Source organism: Caretta caretta, chromosome 7 (assembly GCF_965140235.1).
Source record: "Caretta caretta isolate rCarCar2 chromosome 7, rCarCar1.hap1, whole genome shotgun sequence".
Classification (NCBI taxonomy): domain Eukaryota; kingdom Metazoa; phylum Chordata; order Testudines; family Cheloniidae; genus Caretta; species Caretta caretta.
This window is the reverse complement of record NC_134212.1, coordinates 70,643,243-70,667,853: the sequence shown is the minus strand read 5'-3', so window position 1 is coordinate 70,667,853 and position 24,611 is coordinate 70,643,243. Positions and strand designations below refer to the sequence as shown.

The window sequence follows — 24,611 nt, the reverse complement described above, 5'->3', positions numbered from 1 at the left end:
CACATTTGAGAGACTCAAGGGCTGAATTATATCCTTCCACAAAGGGAGCAAATTTACTACACACTATCTGGTGCAAATTTGCCTTCACCAACACAAATGCTTTCACATTGCCAACAGAAATGTGTGTGCTATTTGGCTCACTAAATACATTGGTTTCACATTAATAATTTTTGGTTTTTCCTTAAAAAAAAAAAAGTAGCATATGCGCATATATTCCCCTAAAGTCCAATCCAGCACCCAGTGAAGTCAAAGGGAATTTCCCCATTTACTTCAATAGACTTGGGATTAGATCTCCAATGAATATAAAATCAGCACAGGAAGGGAGCACATACCCCAACGGTGCACTGGACTGGAGAAGTCCAGCATCTCCTTCTCTATGAAGAACTAATGGTGGCAAAATTATGCACAGGGGAATGCTTATAAATGCCAGACATGCCTGGGGATCCTTGGCTCCAACACTTGGCTTTGCAGAAGAGTTTTAAATCTACGCTCAGCAACGGCTTACCATTGTGCGGACACTGTCTGGCAATCTGCAGCTTCACTTTACAGTGCCTCTGATGGGGCTCAAAGGATGCACCGGGATAATTAATACTAGTTTGAATAGCATGGATTACTCTCCAATTTGCGTATGTGGGCATGTGGCCACCTCCACAAAGGAGACGGAACAAAGCTTCTCTTCCTGGTTTCCTTACCCTTCACCTCATTGCTTGATCCACCCTAATGTCTGACAGCTCAGAATATTTGCAGAGAGGAATGCAAGCAACTATGCAGAAAGGTAGTGTTCTATACAGACACCTATGTACACTATATCTATTTTTCATGCTCTTCTCCTCAATACACTGCACAGTTAGGGATCACCACAGAAACAATAAGAAACTACTTAAACTTTTGGAAAAATACAACTATTTTTGGCTCCATTCACCAAAATGGAGAAGACATGAAACTCTGAAACTACTGAAGAATATTCACAGACATGGTCTTAAAATGCTGGATTACCACAATTAATACAGTTACTAATTAAAATTGTTGCTTTTCAAGGGTGTCAAGTGAAGAAGGAAAATGAGCATTGATTGCCTTCTCATATGTCAGGAGACTGCTCCTGTGTAGAAGGAAGAACCATAGTGACTATATGTAACATCAACAGACCCCGGTTGTCAGCGGATGGGATTGAACCTGCGACCTCTGGAGCTTAGTGCATGAGCCTCTACCACGTGAATGGAAAGCCAACTGGCTATTAGCTAAAGCTGTAGAGCAGACTCATTTTATCTCCCTAAGTGGTCTCGGTGCCACTAGATGGGACACAACACCACACCCAGAAAGAGTGCGGGTTACATATACACCAGTAATGATCTGTAGATTGTGTCGGGTAATCAATAAAGTAAATGAATGTTGGATATATTCACTACTGTCTGTGACAGTGATATTGCATATCTACAGTAGGGCTAGTAGTGAGTCCAGGCATACACTTGCCTCTTATTTTACTGCATGATGGCTTATTTCTACTTGATATATATGATTTGGGTACTTTAAGGCCTCTAAGTAGTTGCTTTACAATTTACCTTAGATAATTAATCTTAGTATCCGCAGTACTCAACTATCTACAGAATACTGTAAATACTGAAGTAATGAAGGCAAATACTGAGGTAATATCAAAGGCAAAACTAAATACATTGTTTTAAGGGTAATAATAGTACTACCGTGGTTGGTATTCTAATAAGCAGTAGATCAAATAAGTAACACAAGAAAGTCTGACGAAAGGATTTGGGATGCAGGAAACCTGACATAGATAACATTACTGCAAAAATGTATCATGAATCCCTAGCACTGACTGAGTCCTAGAATTCATTTGTTATTCTTAGTTTTGTTAAGGTTCACCCAAATGGACCTAAGTCAGAAATGGACCTGGTCTGTCATCTCTAGCACAGAAGAAATTCCCAACTTAATAACATTCAAGTGTGTAAGAAACTGCATGCTATTCAGGTAGCAATGTATACTGGAGATGGTCTCATGAGGACACTTTCACTTTTTTATGCTTGTTAAAGTAGATCAGAAAATTCAATAAAGACAACATAAGAAATGTTGCACACAGTTGGCTGACAGCCCCACATATTCTTAACTCACTGCAGTGGTTCTCAAATTGAGGTCCCTGTGGAGTACTACCAGGTGGTCCACAAAGCTGCATCTATCACAACTGTGAAACATCTGTCTGTATGCCCACAATTAAAATTTCCTGCTAGTTGTAGCCCAGCCTAGGATTCCTTTACAGCTTCCTCATTTTTTTCATAGACTGAAGAAAAAAATTTCTTGTGCTTTTTGTACAATTACTTAATATCTTTCTATGTTTCTTTAGCTCTGGGGATTTAATCATGATCAAATTTGCGGTTTACACCAAAATCAAAAACTTGGAAACATACAAGAAGATGCTTATCCCACAGTAATTGAGAATTACACAGCTGCACCTCAGTGTGGCTCTGTGGAAGACCTGTTTGCTCTGAACTGGACCAAACTGCAGAATGACTTGGCGAGAGCATACCTGACTCTGTCACGCATTTATTGTTTGGCATTGAGAATGTCTTACCCTATCTAAGCTTCAGTTTCCTCATCTGTAAAATGAGGAATGTATCACAGGTATCACAGGAATGTTGCAAAGCTTAATTCACCGATATTTGTAAACCATTTTGAGATCCTGACTGGCCTTTTGGTTGGGAATAAAACATCATTCACTGAGTGATACACTAATTCTGAGAAAAGTGTGAAGTTCCTCCACTCTAGAGCTGGTTGGCAATTTTTTAGGGTTTTTGGGTTTTTTTGGTGAGGCGGGGGTCAGAAAAAGCCTGTCACTGATACCAAAACTGTTGTTGGGAAAGGGTTGGCTTAGATATATTTCCTGTTTTGAAAAAATTGAGACAATGTTTTTAATGACATTGTCAAAACATCCCGTTTTGACATTTTCAAAATGAAAAGTTGAGGGTTTTTTTTTTTATTCAAAATAACTTTTCATTCAGAAATAAAATTAACGGAGAATAAAAAAAGTAAAATATAAAAAAGTCAAAATCTAAATGAAACATTTCCAATTTATTGAAACCAAATGTTTTGGATTGACCCAATTTCTCTTCCCACCCCAACTTTGCATTTTTTGAGATTTTGACTTTTCATCCTGATTGGGGACACAAAAATCTGTTGACATCTCAAAAATTCTCATGGATGGGGAGAAACATTTCCCACCCAGCTCTACTCCATTAATCTCAATAGGTTATTAAAACAAACACAATCATCATCATTACTATTTAAATGCTACCATTAACCTTTTCACTGCTGATTCCAGTAACTGACACCTTCAAATAATGTTCTTTTCTAATGTAATTAATTTGAAGTGACATTGCAGAGGAATAAGCCTTCAAATTTTTAACATGCAAACAGAATAGTCAACTCTCAGATATTCTTCTAAATTATTTAAGTAATTGAAACACTTGTTATTGAGCTAGTTACAGCTGTTCACTTTAATGAAATGACATCCATTGTGTTTTACAGTGTTATTGATTATAAGAATAGAAGTATATAACCAAACAGAATAGAAAACGCTTTCTAAAATCATAGCCAAGTGTCATAGTACCTTTAGAGTTTACTATTGTAGGAGGTACTGGGAAGCTGCCACCCAATGAAGTATGGGAATGACAGTTGTTCAGCATTTCTCAGGCTGTGTCTTCACTGCCAAAAAAGATTTATTTATTTTAAAGAAAAAACAGCAAGATAACAACGTGAGTTACCTGTCTGTTATAGAATCCTAGTGAAGACAAGGCACAGGTACTTTTTATCATAATATATCTAGGTGAGGTGAACATTATACTCCCACCTGCACTGGACCTTACCAAAGTGCATCATGGCAAAAACAACCTGTATCTTGTCTCAACTAGGAATTTACAGCCAGATAGTTAACACACATTGCTTATCCTGCATTAAAAAACACCAACATTTTTGGAAGTGAAAGCATAGCATCAGAGTCAGGCCCTCAGAGGAATCAAAGGTGCTTAGTACCCTGTAGAATCAGGCCTTTAATGATTCCATGCAGTCAGAATCTTGGATTTAAATCTAATTTGAAAAATGATATTCCCAATGACAAAACATCCCTCAACCCAATTGTTCTCACACTGTAGAATGAATCAGCTGTGGCGCAGAGAATTAACTTTATGACAAACAAGGAGAAAAATTGGCAGGGCAACAAGATGATCATTCTCTTCCCAAGTGTTCTGCAGAACAGAGAACCCCTAATTTTCTACTCTTAGCAAAAAATCCATTATACAGATCTAGCCTAGAGGTCAATGTTTATTGGCATTCTTGGCTACCATGGCAACAGTCATTTTAAAAACAATTTACAAATGCAACAAATTTACATAAAACTAGATTGTGAAACAACAATCTGACCTAAACAAACGTCAGCCTGGCAGAGTGTGGCACAGTCTCCTTCCCAACTCCCCCACTCATCCAGAGGAGGAGTAAATGGCACTGGATCTATATTGCTGCATGGTTGCTATGTGACTGAGGGGAGAGGAGGAGCAAAGCCATACCCCATCCCCTCACACCCACCTGCACCAGGGCGAAGTAGCATGTCTGTGGAGCCTGCATCCTCTTATGCACTGCTATCCATGAAGCGCATAGCTGGCACAAAGGTGTAATAGGGCTCCATGCAATTCCCTTATACAATGCTGCTGCCTGTACTAAGTGAAACACAATTTGTCCCACAAATTGTAATGTAACTAGTTTTACGTTTGGGAGTTACATTCCATGATGCCACTCCTACCCTACTTAATGTAAGATCAGTTCAGATTCACACCACCACTATGCAGTAACACCAATGGCCTTTTACATACAGGCATTAAACAGTTAATATCTTTGTGCCAGAATAATATGGGGGGAATAGTGCTGATTTTGGCAATCCTTTATTTCAAGTTATCTTTAAAAAAAGAAAAAAGAAGATGTGTATACCTTACCAGTAAAAACCAAATGCAAATAAAAAAAAAAAAAGGAAAAACATAATGCAAACAAAATACAGCCAAACCCGCACAAGAAAAAGGCTCAGCTGGACTAGAATTAAAAATAAAATTATGAGAATAGCAACCATATCCAAGTGACTGACACCAGAGCATTCCTACCTCGAAACAACAGGAGCAGTGACCATCCGTTCATAAGAAATAAACACAGAAGATCTCCCCACCTCCCTTAGTATATAGGAAATCAGCTCCAACCTTCCAACAACGAAACTATCCTCCACTACGGAACTTCCTGATCACATAATCAAGATACTAGAGACCACTGGCGAGATTTCCAAGAGCAAGCTGGGATAAGCCTATATTGCCTGTACATGTGAGAGACAAATACAAGGCCATAGTTTAATCATTATGGCCTCAAGGTACTTCAATATGTGCTTACCCTGAGGCACATGAGTAGCCCCAATGATTTTGAGATGTGAATGGAATTATTCTGATGCTTCATGTTATAAAAGTGCTTAAAAACCTTACTGAACATCAAAATCTTGCCAAATCATGCAGCTATTAATCCTCTAACAAACTGGGTAAAGAACATACAAATGAAACACATTTGTGGCTGTGCTGCAATATTGCAAAATAAGAGCATCGTTTTGGCTACTTATTTCAATAAGTCAGTAATAAGTACGTTTCTTTAAACCATGTACCTTAAAAACTTTGCGGCACATGAATGAATTTTAAATACTGTTACTGCGTGGCTCCTTACCAAGGCTTAGACAATCCTGAAGTCCACAGTCACTGGCATATCAAACAAAAGTTATCTTCTTTGCAAATTAAAGAGCTTTTTAATTCATATTTGAGTAAAATATAGTATGGACCAAAATATGGATCAAAAGTAATTTCCGGACCTTCTTTGTGCCCGCAACACTGTTCTTGCTCTGTAGTTGGAAAAGCCATTTAAAATATAGGAAAAGTAAGCTTTGATCTAATATTAATGTCTAAGTCCTTTATGTTCTTAAGCCTTTACTTCATAATTGCATTCTGCTAATAATGGTCTTAAGATGACCCCAGGACATTCTTTTTTAAGCAAAACTTTGTTAATGAGCCAAAGTCTAAAATACAGTTAGCTGACAGTTTCCCTATTAGCCTCCCGTGCTCCACCCCCACTTTTAAATGGAATTCTCCTACTGCCACCTTATTCCCTCCTTTCGCTTTCAAGATCTTACTGACTTCTTCATTGACTGCCTTCAAGGGTCTTTACAAGTGCCTGCACAAAATGCAAGATGTGGCAGGACACTAATAAAGCACTACTGTTCAAACAGCGGGAAACCTAGTTTTGAAAAATTTTAGAATGACGTTTCCAGTGCTTTCTTTGCCATCCAAAAATGAGAATTATTCTCTTTCACCTAAGAATATCAGAGAGTATGACTTGAAGCCTGACAAAAATGGGCATCTCAAGTTTATGCTACAATATTTTTCTCCCCCCAATAATTTTAAAAAAATTTGAGTATATATATATACACACACACACACACTGTCAAACTAGTAGAAAGGCATTAATCATATATGGCAGTATAGAAAAAAAGTATTTATCAATAAAAGTTGTTGATTTACATTCACATACGTTCCTGCAATGGTAATGCATTATCATTATTTGCTGACAAAGTCATTGGAATGAAATAACAGAGGTAATGCAAGATTTCTAAAGGAGAGAAGAGATATTAATTAACCACATCTGAACTCCGAAGGAAATTATTTTTTTTATAGATGGGTATTAGTATAATGAAAAAAAAGGGATATGTGGTTGATTTGCTATAAACCAGCAGGGTTGGTATGTTTTTATTTTGTTTTTAAGCTTACACTTTCAATAGTTCAAAAGCACAATAATAATGAAGCATGAAAATAGCATTTTTCCTCATATATCCAGCATAGAATGACCAACTAAGAGTCTGCTTTTCATATTTCACTCTATATTCATACATTCAGATATTTTACAGGACATAGATAAACGTGTAAAACAGGAACCGTAATATGTCAAGCCCAATATTTTTCTGTGTACGTCATTCTTACAATAAGTTGTTTTGTTTGGGGGTGCAGGAATTTGACCACTAGTCCCAAAAAAAAAAAAAAAAAGGAAATATGTTCAGAACTGTATCTGCTGAATCTTCCCATGAGTCCTCAGGCCAGTTTTGTATTTTAAAAGCCTCATTTTACACATTACTCTCACTTCTCATCTTAGCTAGTCAGTTTACCCTCTATGTACTCACACAAAGAGGGTAAACTGACTAACTAAGGGAACATTGACAATTACTGGACATAAAGTGCTGTCAAATGGATAAACAAACAGAAAAACATTTTTTTTTTATTTCTCTCCAATCTCTTTTAGTAATAATAATCTTCAGGCATTACTTGCAACTATAACAGCTAAAAAGTTATAAATATTTCAGACAGAAGTATGTTTCTGAAATCATTTAAGTGGGATGTTTACTTAGCACAGCTGGAAAGCGACATTTGACTTGACAGAAGTAAGACCTCGCCAATAAAATCCAGTAAGAATAAGTAGATTTGTAACACTATCCCACATATATTGTGTTTTCAATGGATTCTGTTCCCCTCTGTCTTTTCAGAAGCAGAAATACAGTGGTACAGGGTCTATGCATAGCATTTTTACCCCAGAAATTTCTATTTTAGCACCATGAAATTACGACTAATGTAGAAAACCATGCACAAATCTGCCAAAATATTTTCAGAAGAATTACTGCTGAATTGGATTATGTAACAGTACCTGATTTTAAAAGGGAGACAAATATATACCTGATACAAGTATATAATTATCTGATAGCATACAATCCACTAGCATGCATTCACATTTCATTTACATTTAAAAGGATATCTAGTAGTATTGTTTGTTGGTGTAGGTATGTGCTACACTTAAGGATGGTTGTGGGAGGAGAAAGTGGAGAGGAAAATTTTGCATGACAAATGTGTCCCTTGTTTTCCGAAAAAATATTCTATTTTTTTCAACCACCTCTATCTGGGTTCAACGTCAAAATGAGAAGGAAAGTATTTATTGGACATCATTAATATTTCAGTGATGGCAAAAGTTTCTGTAGAAGGAATGAATCATGATTCATATCAAATTATAGCATCACCGCTATCACTAGATTTATCAAGAACACCCAGAGCATTTAGAAGGGAGAAATTTCCTAAAATGCCCAATCTGAGTCAGGTATATTTACTTAAGAGGGCCCTTTCTGAGACACACTTTTTGGTAGGGTACACCATTTTTTTCTCCATCGCTTGTCGGGTGCACTCTTAAGTGGGATGTTGAGTCTGATCCAAAGACGGTTGAAGTCAATGGGAGCTTTTCCACTAACTACGGAGGGCTTTAAATCAGGCCCCTATTTCTCTCATTTTGCGTTTTCCTAGCCCCTATTGGAACCCCAAGACTTTCACCATTTACTCATTTGACTTGCCCCACAATCAGCACTTGACATCATAGTAACATTCATTCTTCCTAAGGAATGCTATACGTTGCCTCACTCTTCACAGAAGATACAGGCGTTACCTCAAGCACCCTACTGATCTAGGGAAATAAGGCCAACATTAACTCCCAAATCTTGATCTCTCACTACACAGGAACACAGGTGCTACTCAGAGTATTTTGATACATATCATGAAAGGCAAGAATTCTATGGAATGAGCCAGTGTGAAAAACTCCAGCTCTGTCCTCAACAACATTTCTGGTTCTTTACTGTGAACCATTCTGACTTGGGTCCAGTGTAGAACAGTACAGCCCCTACAGTCCATTTTCAAAAAGTGTTGCTCGGGGTTTAGCCCAGTCATAATTTTAAAAAAATTTGTATCTAAAACCTCCTCATAATCATGGTATTTACAAGGACATCTATAATGTAAGCTTCTAAGAGAAAAATAATCAAATAGTTTTTATTCTAACATATTTTTCCATGTGCAATATATTTCTTCAGTTCAGCTGTTTCAGTACCACATAGTATTAAAGATGTTGTAGAAATCAAACTAATCTTGCAATTAACTGTGTAGAAAGTCACAACTGATTTCAAAAGGAATTCCATGTGCAAAATGGCTGCATAAGTAGACCCTTGTGTTGCAACTTTTTAAAACAATTCATTTTTATATACAGCTTTAGCCCAATAGTCCAACACTTCCTGCTCATATGAATAAGGGCACGCCTTCCTGAGTAACATTGCACATTATGAGAAACCCCATTTTCAGTCTAGATATTTCCCATTAGAACTAGTGGAACTGGGTATCCAAACAAATGCAAATGATTTATTTATACTAGTCAGAGGAAAATGCGGTTAGTTTTGTTTTTTTTAAAGGGATTTGTTTCAGAGCTTGCAAATCTTGATTACCCAATCTCTGACATAATGACTGGACATGTGTGAGGATTTGCCGTCAATCATTATAGAACACGAAACTAACTAAAGCTGCTTAGATGAGATCCCTTATTTGATGACATAGAACTAATCTTGCATGCAATACAATGTGTACAGTCTCACATTACTGTGGTAAGTGATTTTATCACCTCACTCTTTTTTTTTATGATATATCCCTCATAATTGCAGTGTCCGACTAACCAAAATTATTTCTTTATGCTACAACATCCATTCACGTTACAACACTAACAGCTACATTCTACTGTCTGTGAGACACATGGGTAGACCTCCCAGTTGACTCTGTCTCTTTAGCCTCCAAATGAGTCTGTGGAAATCATCCATCTAAATCCTCCCTGATCTCCTTGTAAAGATCAAGCGTCCAGATTGGCCTGTTCAAACATATGGTCAGCATTCAATGAATAGATAGCCTCACAATCATAGAATATCAGAGTTGGAAGGGACCTCAGGAGGTCATCTAGTCCAACCCCCTGCTCAAAGCAGGACCGATCCCTGACTAAATCATCCCAGCCAGGGCTTTGTCAAGCCTGACCTTAAAAACTTCTAGGGAAGGAGATTCCACCACTTCCCTAGGTAACGCATTCCAGTGTTTCACCACCCTCATAGTGAAAAAGTTTTTCCTAATATCCAACCTAAATCTCCCCCACTGCAACTTGAGACCATTACTCCTTGTTCTGTCATCTGCTACCACTGAGAACAGTCTAGAGCCATCCTCTTTGGAACCCCCTTTCAGGTAGTTGAAAGCAGCTATCAAATCCCCCCTCATTTTTCTCTTCCGTAGACTAAACATCCTCTGTTCCCTCAGCCTCTCCTCATAAGTCATGTGTTCCAATCCCTTAATCATTTTTGTTGCCCTCTGCTGGACTCTTTCCAATTTTTCCACATCCTTCTTGTAGTGTGGGGCCCAAAACTGGACACAGTACTCCAGTACTTGTTCCTTTTTAATTTGAATGGATGTGGATAGCATCCCAATTGGGAATTGTTTTATTGTTGTGTGTATGCTGGAAGAACAGCATCACAACAGAAAATTTGAAAGACTGTTGTATGATGTATTATCCCAGATGGTTTCCAGAAATGTCACAAATTACAGAAAGGCCAAAGATCACGTAAACTCATGTGCTGTCCACTTTATCAAGTCATGTTTACTATCATCAATATGTTAGACTCTGGAAAAGTAGCAGGAATTGCTATGTTGTTTTACCTAATTTTCAGCTGTAACCGAGATTGTGCAGTGCCAAGACTAACTTCAAAAAGCTTCAAAAAAACCAAGAAGTCGTTTACTGAATTGTATTCTTGAAAGAATCTTTACCAGTGAAAAGGCCGTGCATTGATGTACACCTCATTGCCCTAGCCAAAGACAACTGTGAAATGTGTTCCCTTGAAACAAAGGATGTTTGTAACTGTAAAAGGTTCATCAAAGGCACCTGGCTCTCTTTAGTAAAGGAAATGAAAGCACCTATGGTTAAATAGAAATATATGTACTTTTCCAAGCATTTGGTAAAGGTTGTTACATTTACACAAAAGTTACTTGAAAGCCTGTTTTAAGATAATTTTCTCCACTATGAAGAATTGTGTTTGCGGTTTGGTGACTATTTGAAGCAATAAAGCTTGTTATACAAAAGTCATTTGTGAACGTGTATGTCATGGTGCCCTTGCACCCTATTTAATTAAAACAATTTCTACTTTTATTTGAGCAAACAACCTGCAGTCAGATCCAAAGCTCACTGAAACCAACTGACTTCAGGATTATTGGTATTGGTATTGCTACTGGTAAATATACTAAAGACATAGTGGAAGTTCCCAGATTTTGATAAACCTATACCACAGTACCTTCATTTTAGCGTAGCGTTAAGAATGCATGAACGCTTTTTGAGATCTGCATAGGAGAAGGAGTGGTCTTAGGGTGGGGGGAGCAGGAGGGAATGCTTAATTATGCATTTTCTCTGAAAAAGTCTAAACAATTGTAGGATAAACTATGCTTACTTTCAGATATTTTAAAAAAGAGATATTATTTATTCCTTCACCCAAAATTGCTCACTTGTGATATAACTCACAGGACAGATAGCAAATAAAGTGATTTGCTGCAATCACTGATTTGAAGATGGGGTTCTGGAAAGTGATGGGATTATTACAAAGTCATCCTTTGGGTTATGAAATGCAAAGGATTTCAAACAATGCCAGCTGAAAATAGAGCAGCAGTGGTTAAGTTGAGGGTAATGTTAAAAAGAAGAAGAATCATGATGCTAAATCCGGGCCAGGCAAACTTTTCGACCTGAGGGCCACATCGGGTTTCCAAAATTGTATGGAGGCCCGGTGAGGGGAGGCTGCGTCTCCACAAACAGCCAGGCGTGGCCCAGCCCTTGCCTCCTATCCAACCCCCCCGCTTCTCGCCCCCTGACGGCTCCCCCGGGAATCCTGCCCCATCCAATCCCCCCATTCCCTGTGCCCTGACCACGCCCGGACCTCCCACCCCTGACTGCCCCCACCGCCCCATCCAACCCCCCCCCTCATTCCTGATCGCCCCCCCCGACCCCTCTGTTCCCCACCCTCTGACCGCCCCGACCACATCCCCTATCCAACCTCCCCACGGCCCCCTTACTGCGCTGCCTGGAGGTGCTACGGCCGCACCGCCCAGAGCACCGGGTCAGGCTGCGTGGGAGGGAGGACAGCGGTGGGGGCAGGGGGCGAGCTCCCAGGCCAGGAGCTCAGGCAGGGCCCTCCCTAGCTATTTTGGTGCCTTATGCAGCCCCTGCGGCCTCCACGGGGCTGGCCCCAGGCCTCCATGGGGGAATGGGGGCTGGCCCCTTCCTGTGGGAAGTGGAGTGACTCAGCTCCAGCCTGCTCCACTCCCTTGGCTCCCAGCCGCGCAGCCAGCGAGCCTGGGGAGCAGAGCAACTTAGGGTCGGGTCACTCCACTTGCGGCAGGAAGTGGCCAGCCCCCGTCCCCTCTGGAGGCCTGGGGCCAGCTCCCCCCCGCCTGTAATTTAATACAGCCTGGGATTTATTAATTTTCCTCAGGAACAATTCTGTGCTGTGGAATCCAATTTGTGAAAGCCTCCAGTGGCAGCTGCCTGTGGCTCTGGGGAAGCTTTGCCACACACTTCCTGTGCAACCTTTGGCAAGTGATTGATTACCTCTGTGCCTCAATTTTCCCCATCTATAAAGTGAAGATGATAATACTTCCTTTCTCCCTCCATTCATCTGTCTGGCCTGTTTAAACTCTAAGCCCTTAGAACGGGTAGAAAAAGAAACCGAAAAATTGTAAAACATGTTTCAATTATTTTTAAATTTGTCTGCATTTTCAAAATGTCAATGATCCCCCAAAAAGAAACCTCTCAAAATCTTGAGAAACTCTATAGCTGGTTGAAAAAACAAAACAAAAATATTCTGTGATTTTTCTCATCAGAATTTCCAGGCTTTTCCATTTTTTCATAAAAATTATTGGAACAACATTGAGCAGTTCAATTTGCTATGTGTATGTTCAGTGCAAGCACAATTGCCTTGATCTCAGCTGTAGCCTTCCAGCATTAGGCTAACAATAATAAGGATATATAGTATTAACTACTAAAACCAAGTGTAAACAGAGTTCCCAGTCTCTGTTTAAAATCCAGTGCACACAGGACCAAAAATGTTACAGCATGAGACCTTTCAAATAAATTCTTTAGGCAAATGAATGTGTCTAAGTAAAACATGAACAAGTTATTATAATTATATTCTTAGGGCAAAGAAGTAAAACTGTTCTTGGCTACTCAAATCATATTAAAGGTATTTTAAAATTTCCAATTAACAATCAGAGGTTTAATGCAAGAGGTAGTAATTATTTAATAGTAACTAAATAGAAAGAAGCAACACATTGAAAAAAGCTGGCCAGATTCCTTCTTAATCATCCAAAAACCCCAGTATCACCTAAACTGCTGATCAGAGCCCTCAACCCTAACCTCCATCATCAGTTCCACTTATTGCATATAATTATAATGGGGGTACTGTGCATGGAAAAGCTTTCCCAGTTAAAGTTAATGATAAGCTTGTCTTTAATTATTTAAACAGTACTGGGTCAGCATGTCATATGAAGAGGCTGAAATTAATTAGAAACCGAAGTGAAGTGAAACTGACCAGTCTAGTGTCATCTTCTCAGCTGGTTGAAATGCCAAAAGTAAAAGGAAACGACCTATATGGTAAAATACAAAATATTACTTGATTGTTGCAATGTGTTTGCGATGGTACAGAAAATAAGGGGTAGATGCAATTTGTATGCCTGTGTGGTGCAGTGAAACAGCTGCATGGGCTACTTGGAACCTTGGTCCAGGTGTGCAAAGGTAAAACATGCTGTTCCTCCATTTACTCCCTTTCCATAAGTCAGGAAGTGGGCAGTGATAGACAGGACTCTATTCCCTGAGTGCACCAGCCAGCACAACTAACCAGTGTATATGGAATCATGTAACTATGTGAGACTTTGTTTTTCTTTCTAGCCATCTTAGTTACAAAGAAAGTTTTAAAAATCAGAAGATAAATAAATGGAACCCAATATTATTTGTTTTTAAATCTCATGGCATTTTAGCCAGTCGCATGATTTTTGAACATTTAGGTTTGGCATTACAGAGTCCTAACTGTATCGTTTACTAGACCAGCTTTATTATATATATAAATATGCTTTTCAGAATAAAATCCATTTATTTGTCTTTTGAAGAACTAAACACATAGACTGACTAATATGAGCACTCAAGTTTGAGGGAGATAAAGTGTTGGAGTTTTGATATTGTTTTGCACAGCGTGGTAGGGGAATTCAATGTTATAACTAAACCAATGAAAATGCAAAAAAGAAAGGCTCAAAGAGTACACAGTCCTAAATGAATATTCCAGACAAATAAGGAGAATCTGTAGAAGAAATATGTTCCCTTTGGCTACATAGAAAGAGCATCTGCTCAAATTCTACTGAAATCACTTGATCAAAATTAAATTTGATTGTGATAGTTTTCCTAGTATATATAAAAAAAGAAAAGGAGTACTTGTGGCACCTTAGAGACTAATCAATTTATTTGAGCATGAGCTTTCATGAGCTACAGCTCACTTCATCGGATGCATACCGTGGAAACTGCAGCAGACTTTATATACACACAGAGAATATGAAACAATACCTCCTCCCACCCCACTGTCCTGCTGGTAATAGCTTATCTAAAGTGATCATCAGGTTGGGCCATTTCCAGCACAAATCCAGGTTTTCTCACCCTCCACCCCCCCACACAAATTCACTGGTGCTATCACCAGCAGGAGAGTGAATTTGTGTGGGGGGGTGGAGGGTGAGAAAACCTGGATTTGTGCTGGAAATGGCCCAACCTGATGATCACTTTAGATAAGCTATTACCAGCAGGACAGTGGGGTGGGAGGAGGTATTGTTTCATATTCTCTGTGTGTATATAAAGTCTGCTGCAGTTTCCACGGTATGCATCCGATGAAGTGAGCTGTAGCTCACGAAAGCTCATGCTCAAATAAATTGGTTAGCCTCTAAGGTGCCACAAGTACTCCTTTTCTTTTTGCGAATACAGACTAACACGGCTGTTACTCTGAAACCTAGTATATATAAAAATTTGGATGAAATTCTGGCCCTATTAAAGTCAGTGGCAAAATGCTATTGACTTCAACAGGGTTAGGATTTCACTAGGCCAGTACATACAAGGTCTGACACTCAAAGATCAAACAGTCTTGTGTGAGATATGCATAAATAATAATTCCCTGAACCTTGGGATGAGTATAAATGCCTAGGGTGAAATTCTGGCCCCACTGAAGTCAACAGGAGTTTTGTCATTGGCATGCAAACCTAAATATAGGTCAAATCTAGCTCTAGCTAGAAAAAACGATCAACATAATTGCTTTCCTAGTGCATCTTCTTCCAAAGGAATCCTATTGACAAGTTCCCACAAGGTGGAGCTTTGGGGTAAACTTAGCTGCCCATCCAGATAAAGATGTGTGCATCTGCCATTTAATGAATTGACTGTGACCTCTCTGGGATGTATGCATCCTGGTATGTGTTAGTAGGTAGTCTTCCTAGCATGATGAAGGGATAAGTTCAAAAGTGTTGTACAGAGACTCAGGGCAGGATTCAGCCCTATTTTTCTTTGCCTTTTATTTGACAGATTTAATGCTGATTAACAAGTTATAGCTCCTGTAGTGGTTAGTTTGGGAAAGGTGGAGAATGATTCAAACCAAAGCAATGGACATATTTAAAAATATAGGTTTGCTCCAATTAAAGTAGCGAATGTGAAAAAGATGGATTTTCTATACTGATTTGAGGATGATTCTGAATGGTAATCGATTGGATTCAGTAAACAGAAAGAAGCTGGGTTGAACAGAAATAAGTGTGCGTGTGTGCGCACGCGCGCGAGAGAGAGGTATTAACATGTTAAAGGTAATATTTAGAAAAAGGAAACAAGCGTAAATCAATGATAACCTTTTTCGTTGCACAGCTTCACATTTTTAACTTTTTGAAGGTGAAACCTCTGTAAGCCGCTTAGAGTACCAGTAAGGTATTTTGCTCAAGTTCAAGACCTTTTTAATAATTCAAAAATACTTTGTTATTGTGCTTTAGTCAAATTTATGTTAGCAATATATATTTCTATTTTAAGAATAAGGAATGGTTAATGACAATTGTACATTTTACAGTTCATTCAATCGGCTTGAAAATTGTCCTGTAAGGAGTAAGAGGCTATTTTAAACTGACCCCATTTAGTCAATCCTTCAATTGTAACACCAACAGACCCTGGTTGGGATTGAACCTGGGACCTCTGGAGCTAAATGCATGAGCCTGTACTGCAGGAGCTAAAAACCATATGCCTATTAGCTAAGGCTGTAGAGCAGTCTCATTAATCTCTCTCTAAGGGTATGTCTACACTACGGAATAAGGTCGAATTTATAGAAGTCGGTTTTTTAGAAATCGGTTCTATATATTCGAGCGTGTGTGTCCCCACAGAAAATGCTCTAAGTGCATTAAGTGCATTAACTCGGCGGAGCGCTTCCACAGTACCGAGGCTAGAGTCGACTTCCGGAGCGTTGCACTGTGGGTAGCTATCCCATAGTTCCCACAGTCTCCGCTGCCCATTGGAATTCTGGGTTGAGATCCCAATGCCTGATGGGGCTAAAACATTGTCGCGGGTGGTTATGGGTACATATCATCAGGCCCCCGTTCCCTCCCTCCCTCCGTGAAAGCAAGGGCAGACAATCATTTCGCGCCTTTTTTCCTGAGTTACCTGTGCAGACGCCATACCACTGCAAGCAGGGAGCCCACTCAGGTAACCGTCACCTTATGTCTCCTGGGTGCTGGCAGACGCGGTACGGCATTGCTACACAGTAGCAGCAACCCCTTGCCTTGTGGCAGCAGACGGTACAGTACGACTGGTAGCCGTCATCGTCATGTCCGAGGTGCTCCTGGCCAAGTCGGCTGGGAGCGCCTGGGCAGACATGGGCGCAGGGACTAAATTTGGAGTGACTTGACCAGGTCATTCTCTTTAGTACTGCAGTCAGTCCGATTGAACCGTCTTATGGTGAGCGGGCAGGCGATACGGACTGCTAGCAGTCGTACTGTACCATCTTCTGCCGAGCAGCCATGAGATGTGGATGGCATGCAGTCCTTCTACACCGTCTGCTGCCAGCCAAAGATGTAAAAGATAGATGGAGTGGATCAAAACAAGAAATAGACCAGATTTGTTTTGTACTCATTTGCTTCCCCCCCTCCCCTGTCTAGGGGACTCATTCTTCTAGATCATACTGCAGTCACTCACAGAGAAGGTGCAGCGAGGTAAATCTAGCCATGTATCAATCAGAGGCCAGGCTAACCTTCTTGTTCCAATAAGGACAATAACTTAGGTGCACCATTTCTTATTGGAACCCTCCGTGAAGTCCTGCCTGAAATACTCCTTGATGTACAGGCACCCCCTTTGTTGATTTTAGCTCCCTGAAGCCAACCCTGTAAGCCGTGTCGTCAGTCGCCCCTCCCTCCGTCAGAGCAACGGCAGACAATCGTTCCGCGCCTTTTTTCTGTGCGGACGCCATACCAAGGCAAGCATGGAGGCCGCTCAGCTCACTTTGGCAATTAGGAGCACATTAAACACCACACGCATTATCCAGCAGTATATGCAGCACCAGAACCTGGCAAAGCGATACCGGGCGAGGAGGCGACGTCAGCGCGGTCACGTGAGTGATCAGGACATGGACACAGATTTCTCTGAAAGCATGGGCCCTGACAATGCATGCATCATGGTGCTAATGGGGCAGGTTCATGCTGTGGAACGCCGATTCTGGGCTCGGGAAACAAGCACAGACTGGTGGGACCGCATAGTGTTGCAGGTCTGGGACGATTCCCAGTGGCTGTGAAACTTTCGCATGCGTAAGGGCACTTTCATGGAACTTTGTGACTTGCTTTCCCCTGCCCTGAGGCGCATGAATACCAAGATGAGAGCAGCCCTCACAGTTGAGAAGCGAGTGGCGATAGCCCTGTGGAAGCTTGCAACGCCAGACAGCTAAACTCAAAATTTAAGTGACAGATTTAATATATAGGTGTAAGGGGTAAGCCAATAGCTTGTATGTTTCCATAAGCCTATTCAATGCTACTATAAATTTTCATTTAATGAAAGAAAGTATTTGCTCTTAACGATCTGAAGTACAAAAAAAAGTCAAATGCCTCGATGCCGGCAGCGTCAGTGCATCTATTGCCGGCAACAGACGCATTACTTTGGATGGGGAGGGGGAAAAGTAGGCTCCTAGGGTAGACTCAGAATTTATAATATAAATTCATTTATATTTACAATATAAATTCACAGCTACCGGTCAGTTGGGAATCAATTTGGAGTGGGCAAATCTACTGTGGGGGCTGCTGTGATGCAAGTAGCCCACGCAATCAAAGATCTGCTGATATCAAGGGTAGTGACCCTGGGAAATGTGCAGGTCATAGTGGATGGCTTTGCTGCAATGGGATTCCCTAACTGTGGTGGGGCTATAGACGGAACCCATATCCCTATCTTGGCACCGGAGCACCAAGCCGCCGAGTACATAAACCGCAAGGGGTACTTTTCGATAGTGCTGCAAGCTCTGGTGGATCACAAGGGACGTTTCACCAACATCAACGTGGGATGGCCGGGAAAGGTGCATGACGCTCGCATCTTCAGGAACTCTGGTCTGTTTCAAAAGCTGCAGGAAGGGACTTTATTCCCAGACCAGAAAATAACTGTTGGGGATGTTGAAATGCCTATATGTATCCTTGGGGACCCAGCCTACCCCTTAATGCCATGGCTCATGAAGCCGTACACAGGCAGCCTGGACAGTAGTCAGGAGCTGTTCAACTACAGGCTGAGCAAGTGCAGAATGGTGGTAGAATGTCCATTTGGACGTTTAAAGGCGTGCTGGCGCAGTTTACTGACTCGCTTAGACCTCAGCGAAACCAATATTCCCACTGTTAGTACTGCTTGCTGTGTGCTCCACAATATCTGTGAGAGTAAGGGGGAGACGTTTATGGCGGGGTGGGAGGTTGAGGCAAATCGCCTGGCTGCTGGTTACGCGCAGCCAGACACCAGGGCGGTTAGAAGAGCACAAGAGGGCACGGTACGCATCAGAGAAGCTTTGAAAACCAGTTTCATGACTGGCCAGGCTACGGTGTGAAAGTTCTGTTTGTTTCTCCTTGATGAAACCCCCCGCCCCTTGGTTCACTCTACTTCCCTGTAAGCTAACCACCCGCCCCTCCTCCCTTCAATCACCGCTTGCAGAGGCAATAAAGTCATTGTTGCTTCACATTCATGCATTCGTTATTCATTCATCACACAAATAGGGGGATGACTACCAAGGTAGCCCAGGAGGGGTGGTGGAGGAGGGAAGGAAAATGCCACACAGCACTTTAAAAGTTTACAACTTTAACATTTATTGAATGCCAGCCTTCTTTTTTTGGGGCAATCCTCTGTGGTGGAGTGGCTGGTTGGCCGGAGGCCCCCCCACCGCGTTCTTGGGCGTCTGGGTGTGGAGGCTATGGAACTTGGGGAGGAGGGCGGTTGGTTACAGAGGGGCTGCAGTGGCAGTCTGTGCTCCAGCTGCCTTTGCTGCAGCTCAACCATACACTGGAGCATACTGGTTTGGTCCTGCAGCAGCCTCAGCATTGAATCCTGCCTCCTCTCATCACGCTGCCGCCACATTTGAGCTTCAGCCCTGTCTTCAGCCCGCCACTTACTCTCTTCAGCCCGCCACCTCTCCTCCCGGTCATTTTGTGCTTTCCTGCACTCTGACATTATTTGCCTCCACGCATTTGTCTGTGCTCTGTCAGTGTGGGAGGACAGAATGAGCTCGGAGAACATTTCATCGCGAGTGCGTTTTTTTTTTTTCTTTCTAAGCTTCACTAGCCTCTGGGAAGGAGAAGATCCTGTGATCATTGAAACACATGCAGCTGGTGGAGGAAAAAAAAGGGACAGCGGTATTTAAAAAGACATTTTATAAAACAGTGGCTACACTCTTTCAGGGTAAACCTTGCTGTTAACATTACATACATAGCACATGTGCTTTCGTTACAAGGTCGCATTTTGCCTCCTCCCACCGCGTGACTACCCCCTCAACCTTCCCCCCTCCCTGTGGCTAACAGCGGGGAACATTTCTGTTTAGCCACAGGCAAACAGCCCAGCAGGAATGGGCTCCTCTGAGTGTCCCCTGAAGAAAACCACTCTATTTCAACCAGGTGACCATGAATTAGATCTCACTCTCCTGAGGATAACACAGAGAGATAAAGAACGGATGTTGTTTGAATGCCAGCAAATATACACTGCAATGCTTTGTTCTACAATGATTCCCGAGTACGTGTTACTGGCCTGGAGTGGTAAAGTGTCCTACCATGAAGGACACAATAAGGCTGCCCTCCCCAGAAACCTTTTGCAAAGGCTTTAGGACTACATCTAGGAGAACCGCAAATGCCAGGGCAAAGTAATCCTTTCACATGCTTGCTTTTAAACCATGTATAGTATTTTAAAAGGTACACTCACCAGAGGTCCCTTCTCCGCCTGCTGGGTCCAGGAGGCAGCCTTGGGTGGGTTCGGGGGGGTACTGGCTCCAGGTCTAGGGTGAGAAACAGTTCCTGGCTGTCGGGAAAACCGGTTTCTCCGCTTGCTTGCTGTGAGCTATCTACAACCTCCTCATCATCATCATCTTCTTCGTCCCCATAACCTGCTTCCGTATTGCCTCCATCTCCATTGAAGGAGTCAAACAACACGGCTGGGGTAGTGGTGGCTGAACCCCCTAAAATGGCATGCAGCTCATCATAGAAGCGGCATGTTTGGGGCTCTGACCCAGAGCGGCTGTTCGCCTCTCTGGTTTTCTGGTAGGCTTGCCTCAGCTCCTTCAGTTTCACGCGGCACTGCTTCAGGTCCCTGTTATGGCCTCTGTCCTTCATGCCCTGGGAGATTTTCACAAAGGTTTTGGCATTTCGAAAACTGGAACGGAGTTCTGATAGCACGGATTCCTCTCCCCAAACAGCGATCAGATCCCGTACCTCCCGTTCGGTCCATGCTGGAGCTCTTTTGCGATTCTGGGACTCCATCATGGTCACCTGTGCTGATGAGCTCTGCATGGTCACCTGCAGCTTGCCACACTGGCCAAACAGGAAATGAGATTCAAAAGTTCGTGGTTCTTTTCCTGTCTACCTGGCCAGTGCATCTGAGTTGAGACTGCTGTCCAGAGCGGTCATAATGGAGCACTCTGGGATAGCTCCCGGAGGCCAATACCATCGAATTGTGTCCACAGTACCCCAAATTCGAGCCGGCAACGTCGATTTAAGCGCTAATCCACTTGTCAGGGGTGGAGTAAGGAAATCGATTTTAAGAGCCCTTTAAGTCGAAATAAAGGGCTTCATTGTGTGGACGGGTGCAGGTTTACATCGATTTAATGCTGCTAAATTTGACCTAAAGTCCTAGTGTAGACCAGGGCTAAGTGGTCTCAGTGCCACTCAATGGGACAGAACACCACACCCAGGAGGTGTGTGGGTTACACTATGTACTGAGCACTCATCTGACCCATTAAATACCCCTGACTCCAACAAACTTTAATGAGAGTTGAAGGTGCTCTGCACCTTGCAGGATCAAATCTTTGTACCCCAATGCATCTACACTATGGCCCTGTTCCTTATGTGGTTCCATGCTGGTTAGACCCCAGTGCCTGTGCGCCCCTCCCTCCCCCGATTTCAAGAAGGCTCAGAGCAGGCTCGGGGGATCACTCATGTGGAAAAACCTTCAGGGTTAGAATCTGTTAAACAACGTACATGTCTAACTTTAAGCATAAGAAGAGCCCCTTTTAAATCATTGAGTAATGATTAGCCACACCAAAGCCAGTGGCAAGATTCCCATTGGGTAAAAACCTGGCTCCAAAGAAGTCAATGTGTTAACTCACATGAGCATGATTAATAAGTGCATTAATTGTTCGCGGGAGCGGGGCCTTGGAGCAATTAACTATGGAAGGTAGAAGATTTTTTGTTTAATCTAAGTATCTAATGTAATTTGCAGTGACATTTCTTGGTCAAATCAGTATTTTTGCAAAGTTAGAAAAGGTGGGTTGACTGAAGGCTCATTGTTATTCAAAGAGACTTCAGTATTTCTGAATTCAACATTTTCAAACAAATCAGTACATATCTATTATGGAGCTAAGGGTTTTCTTTATGAAAACCAAAAAAAAAAAAAACAAAAAAACACTTACTTCACTCAATATCAACCTCAGACATTCAATTTATTCACTGCATACAGCTGACCACCAATATTGCTTCCATACTCCATTTTAAAGTAGATTCAACAATCAGAATCATTCCTTTTATTTATGAGACCAAGAGAACCACTATGATATTATGAAGCCAGTATATTAAGCAGGACAGCTGCTACAGATACCTCAGCAAATGCAAAATTCATCTAACGGTTAACAAAATGAACCAATTTTTTTTCTTAGTTACAATGGCAGAAATGAAAGAACTGTTCTACTTATCTAAAACCAGATTTTGCCATATTTATATATACTGAAAAGTGCTTTGTAGTGAGTGGAACTACTCAGAGTGAGGTTCTACTCAAGGTGAGTAAGGGTGACAGAATCTGCCCTAAGGTGAGACATAATTTAACATTATGTATATTACACTGAGATAATGAAATCTGTACCTGATCTGTAGATTATGTATTAATTATATTGATTACTTAAGAATTCCCATTTTGAAGGATGACAAGTTCTTGTCCCAAGATCAAGTCCAGTATTATTCAAAGTATTATATAGTTAGGATCCCTGATGTGCACAGTTGCAACACGCACCCTATAGGAACTCTTCCAATCATATCACACATTAGTGACCACATAAAAACAAAACAAAAATAGTATTGCGATGAATGTGAATAGAGGGGGAAATCTTAAATAATGACAGGTTTCAGAGTAGCAGCCGTGTTAGTCTGTATTCGCAAAAAGAAAAGGAGTACTTGTGGCGCCTTAGAGACTAACAAAATTTATTTATTTATTTATTTATTAAATAATGTTACACAATCATTTGTCATTGTGTTTCACTCTTTCAGCTTCATTTCACTTTTATAAGGATGACATAAAGCGAACATTACTTTTCGTATATATAAAGTTGCCAGCTCTTAGGTATACACTGACAGCTCTCCCATCTGTATGCTATACACATTTTTAAGTGGATAGTTCAGCTTTGTGGTATCTGCAACACACAGCTGTCCAGGGACCAAATCCTTGACATGTCTCTCCAGTAAGAAAAGGTAAGCTATTGTTGACACCTAAAGACAACATTAGAAGATAGCACATGCTACGATAAATAAAGACTTCAAACTCTATTCATTCCCAGTCAGGATCAGGAGGTGTAGGAAATTATCCAGAAGATTAGTTGAGGAGAAAAAAAGTAAAGCTAAATATAAAACTGCAAAGTGGAGACCTAGGACAAATTAATGTATGGCTGTCCATAATTATTGTGCTCTTCTCTCAAGCAGTATACATACACAGAAGGGAGCCTGGTCATCAGTGTGTCTGCCTGCACTCCCCATACTCAAGGCTGGGAACAGCAGCGCATAATGCCACATGACGGATGTGAGAGTGGGATGTGTCAGTTTTTCCCAGTATCCCCTATACAGTAGTGTAACCAAAGTTTGAGGGTATGTTACAGGTTTCCCCCATGTCCGATAGGCAGAGAATTCAACTGTTACTGTTCCAGTGATAGAGCTTTAGCTCAAGCAGTACCATCTCATGCTTTTAGATCTGGGTGCTCCATGGTTCAATCTTCAGTGCATTGGCCATCTCACCAGCAAGCACCTGGAGAACTATACCAGAGGAGTTCATGCTACACCTCTCCCCCTTCAACTGTGGCAAAGGCTGACAGTGATCACACTCCCTTCAGTGGCCCTGGAGGCAGTATGTATGCTCCTCTGAATGCACACTGGGTTACATCTTTCCTAGGGGTGAAAGTAACTTGAAGACTTACCGGTATGCAGGTCGGCCGGGCTCCTGGGCAAGGGGGGGAGCCTCTGGGCCCCTGGAACTGGCGGGGACTCAGGCAGAAGGGGCAGGGCTGGGGCCAGACTCCCTCAGCCAGCCTGTCAGCACTGCCCAGCCCACATTGCTACTGGAGCCCTGGGCAATTTAAAAGGCCTGGGGCTCCAGCCACAATTTAAAGGGCCCAGGGCTCTGGCTGCTCTGCCCCCTTCCTCCCCAACAGAGGCCCTGCAGTGGCAGCACATTAATGTCGGCTGTGTACCAGCCATCACTTTACCACCAGTATGCCGTACCAGCCCATACCAGCTTACTTTCACCTCTGATCTTTCCTGACATTGTTTTGCTTACCTTTACTGTGATTTTACACCAATAACTAATCAAGAAACAAAATATCTCCAAACAGATTTAAAATTAATCTATAAATTACTGCCTTGACAGAAGCAACTGATGAATTCAGTCTGTGCAGTGTTTATATGCAAATATTTGTCTTTTCTCTTTCTTTTATTTTGATCAGAATATGTTTTGCTGGAACTTTTCATGCCAGAGGAATGCTATACATACAGTAGACTAAAAAACCATACGGCCCTATGGAATGGGTTCTTTTGATGCGTGCATATAACATGAAAGTTATCCTTATACTCTGATGGGAGAATGGACTCTGGAAATTATTACCATTATTATATTTCATGTCTTCAACTATATTTGTGCTGCCAGTA

At 41.5% G+C, this 24,611-nt stretch overlaps 2 protein-coding genes across 3 annotated transcripts in view; both read right to left on the bottom strand.

Annotated features, from left to right (window-relative positions):
* Window positions 1–24,611, bottom strand: part of NRG3 (neuregulin 3) — an 894,861-nt gene that overhangs the window by 771,060 nt on the left and 99,190 nt on the right. The gene's annotated exons all lie outside the window — the stretch shown is intronic.
* On the bottom strand, window positions 19,111–21,047 carry LOC142072890 (myb/SANT-like DNA-binding domain-containing protein 7). The gene is made up of 2 exons (XM_075131172.1): window positions 20,419–21,047; window positions 19,111–19,832 (listed from the first exon to the last, which is right to left on the bottom strand). The coding sequence occupies exons 1-2, from the start codon at window positions 21,000–21,002 to the stop codon at window positions 19,775–19,777; spliced, it is 642 nt and encodes a 213-aa protein (XP_074987273.1). The 5' UTR covers window positions 21,003–21,047; the 3' UTR covers window positions 19,111–19,774.

Excerpts from the sequence above, each read along its gene's own strand:
- LOC142072890 (XM_075131172.1), bottom strand. The coding sequence starts at position 21,002 with ATGCAGAGCTCATCAGCACAGGTGACCATGATGGAGTCCCAGAATCGC. Across the intron at positions 19,833-20,418 it reads AGGCGGAGAAGGGACCTCTG|CTGCATGTGTTTCAATGATC; the intron begins GTGAGTGTACCT and ends TTCCTCCACCAG.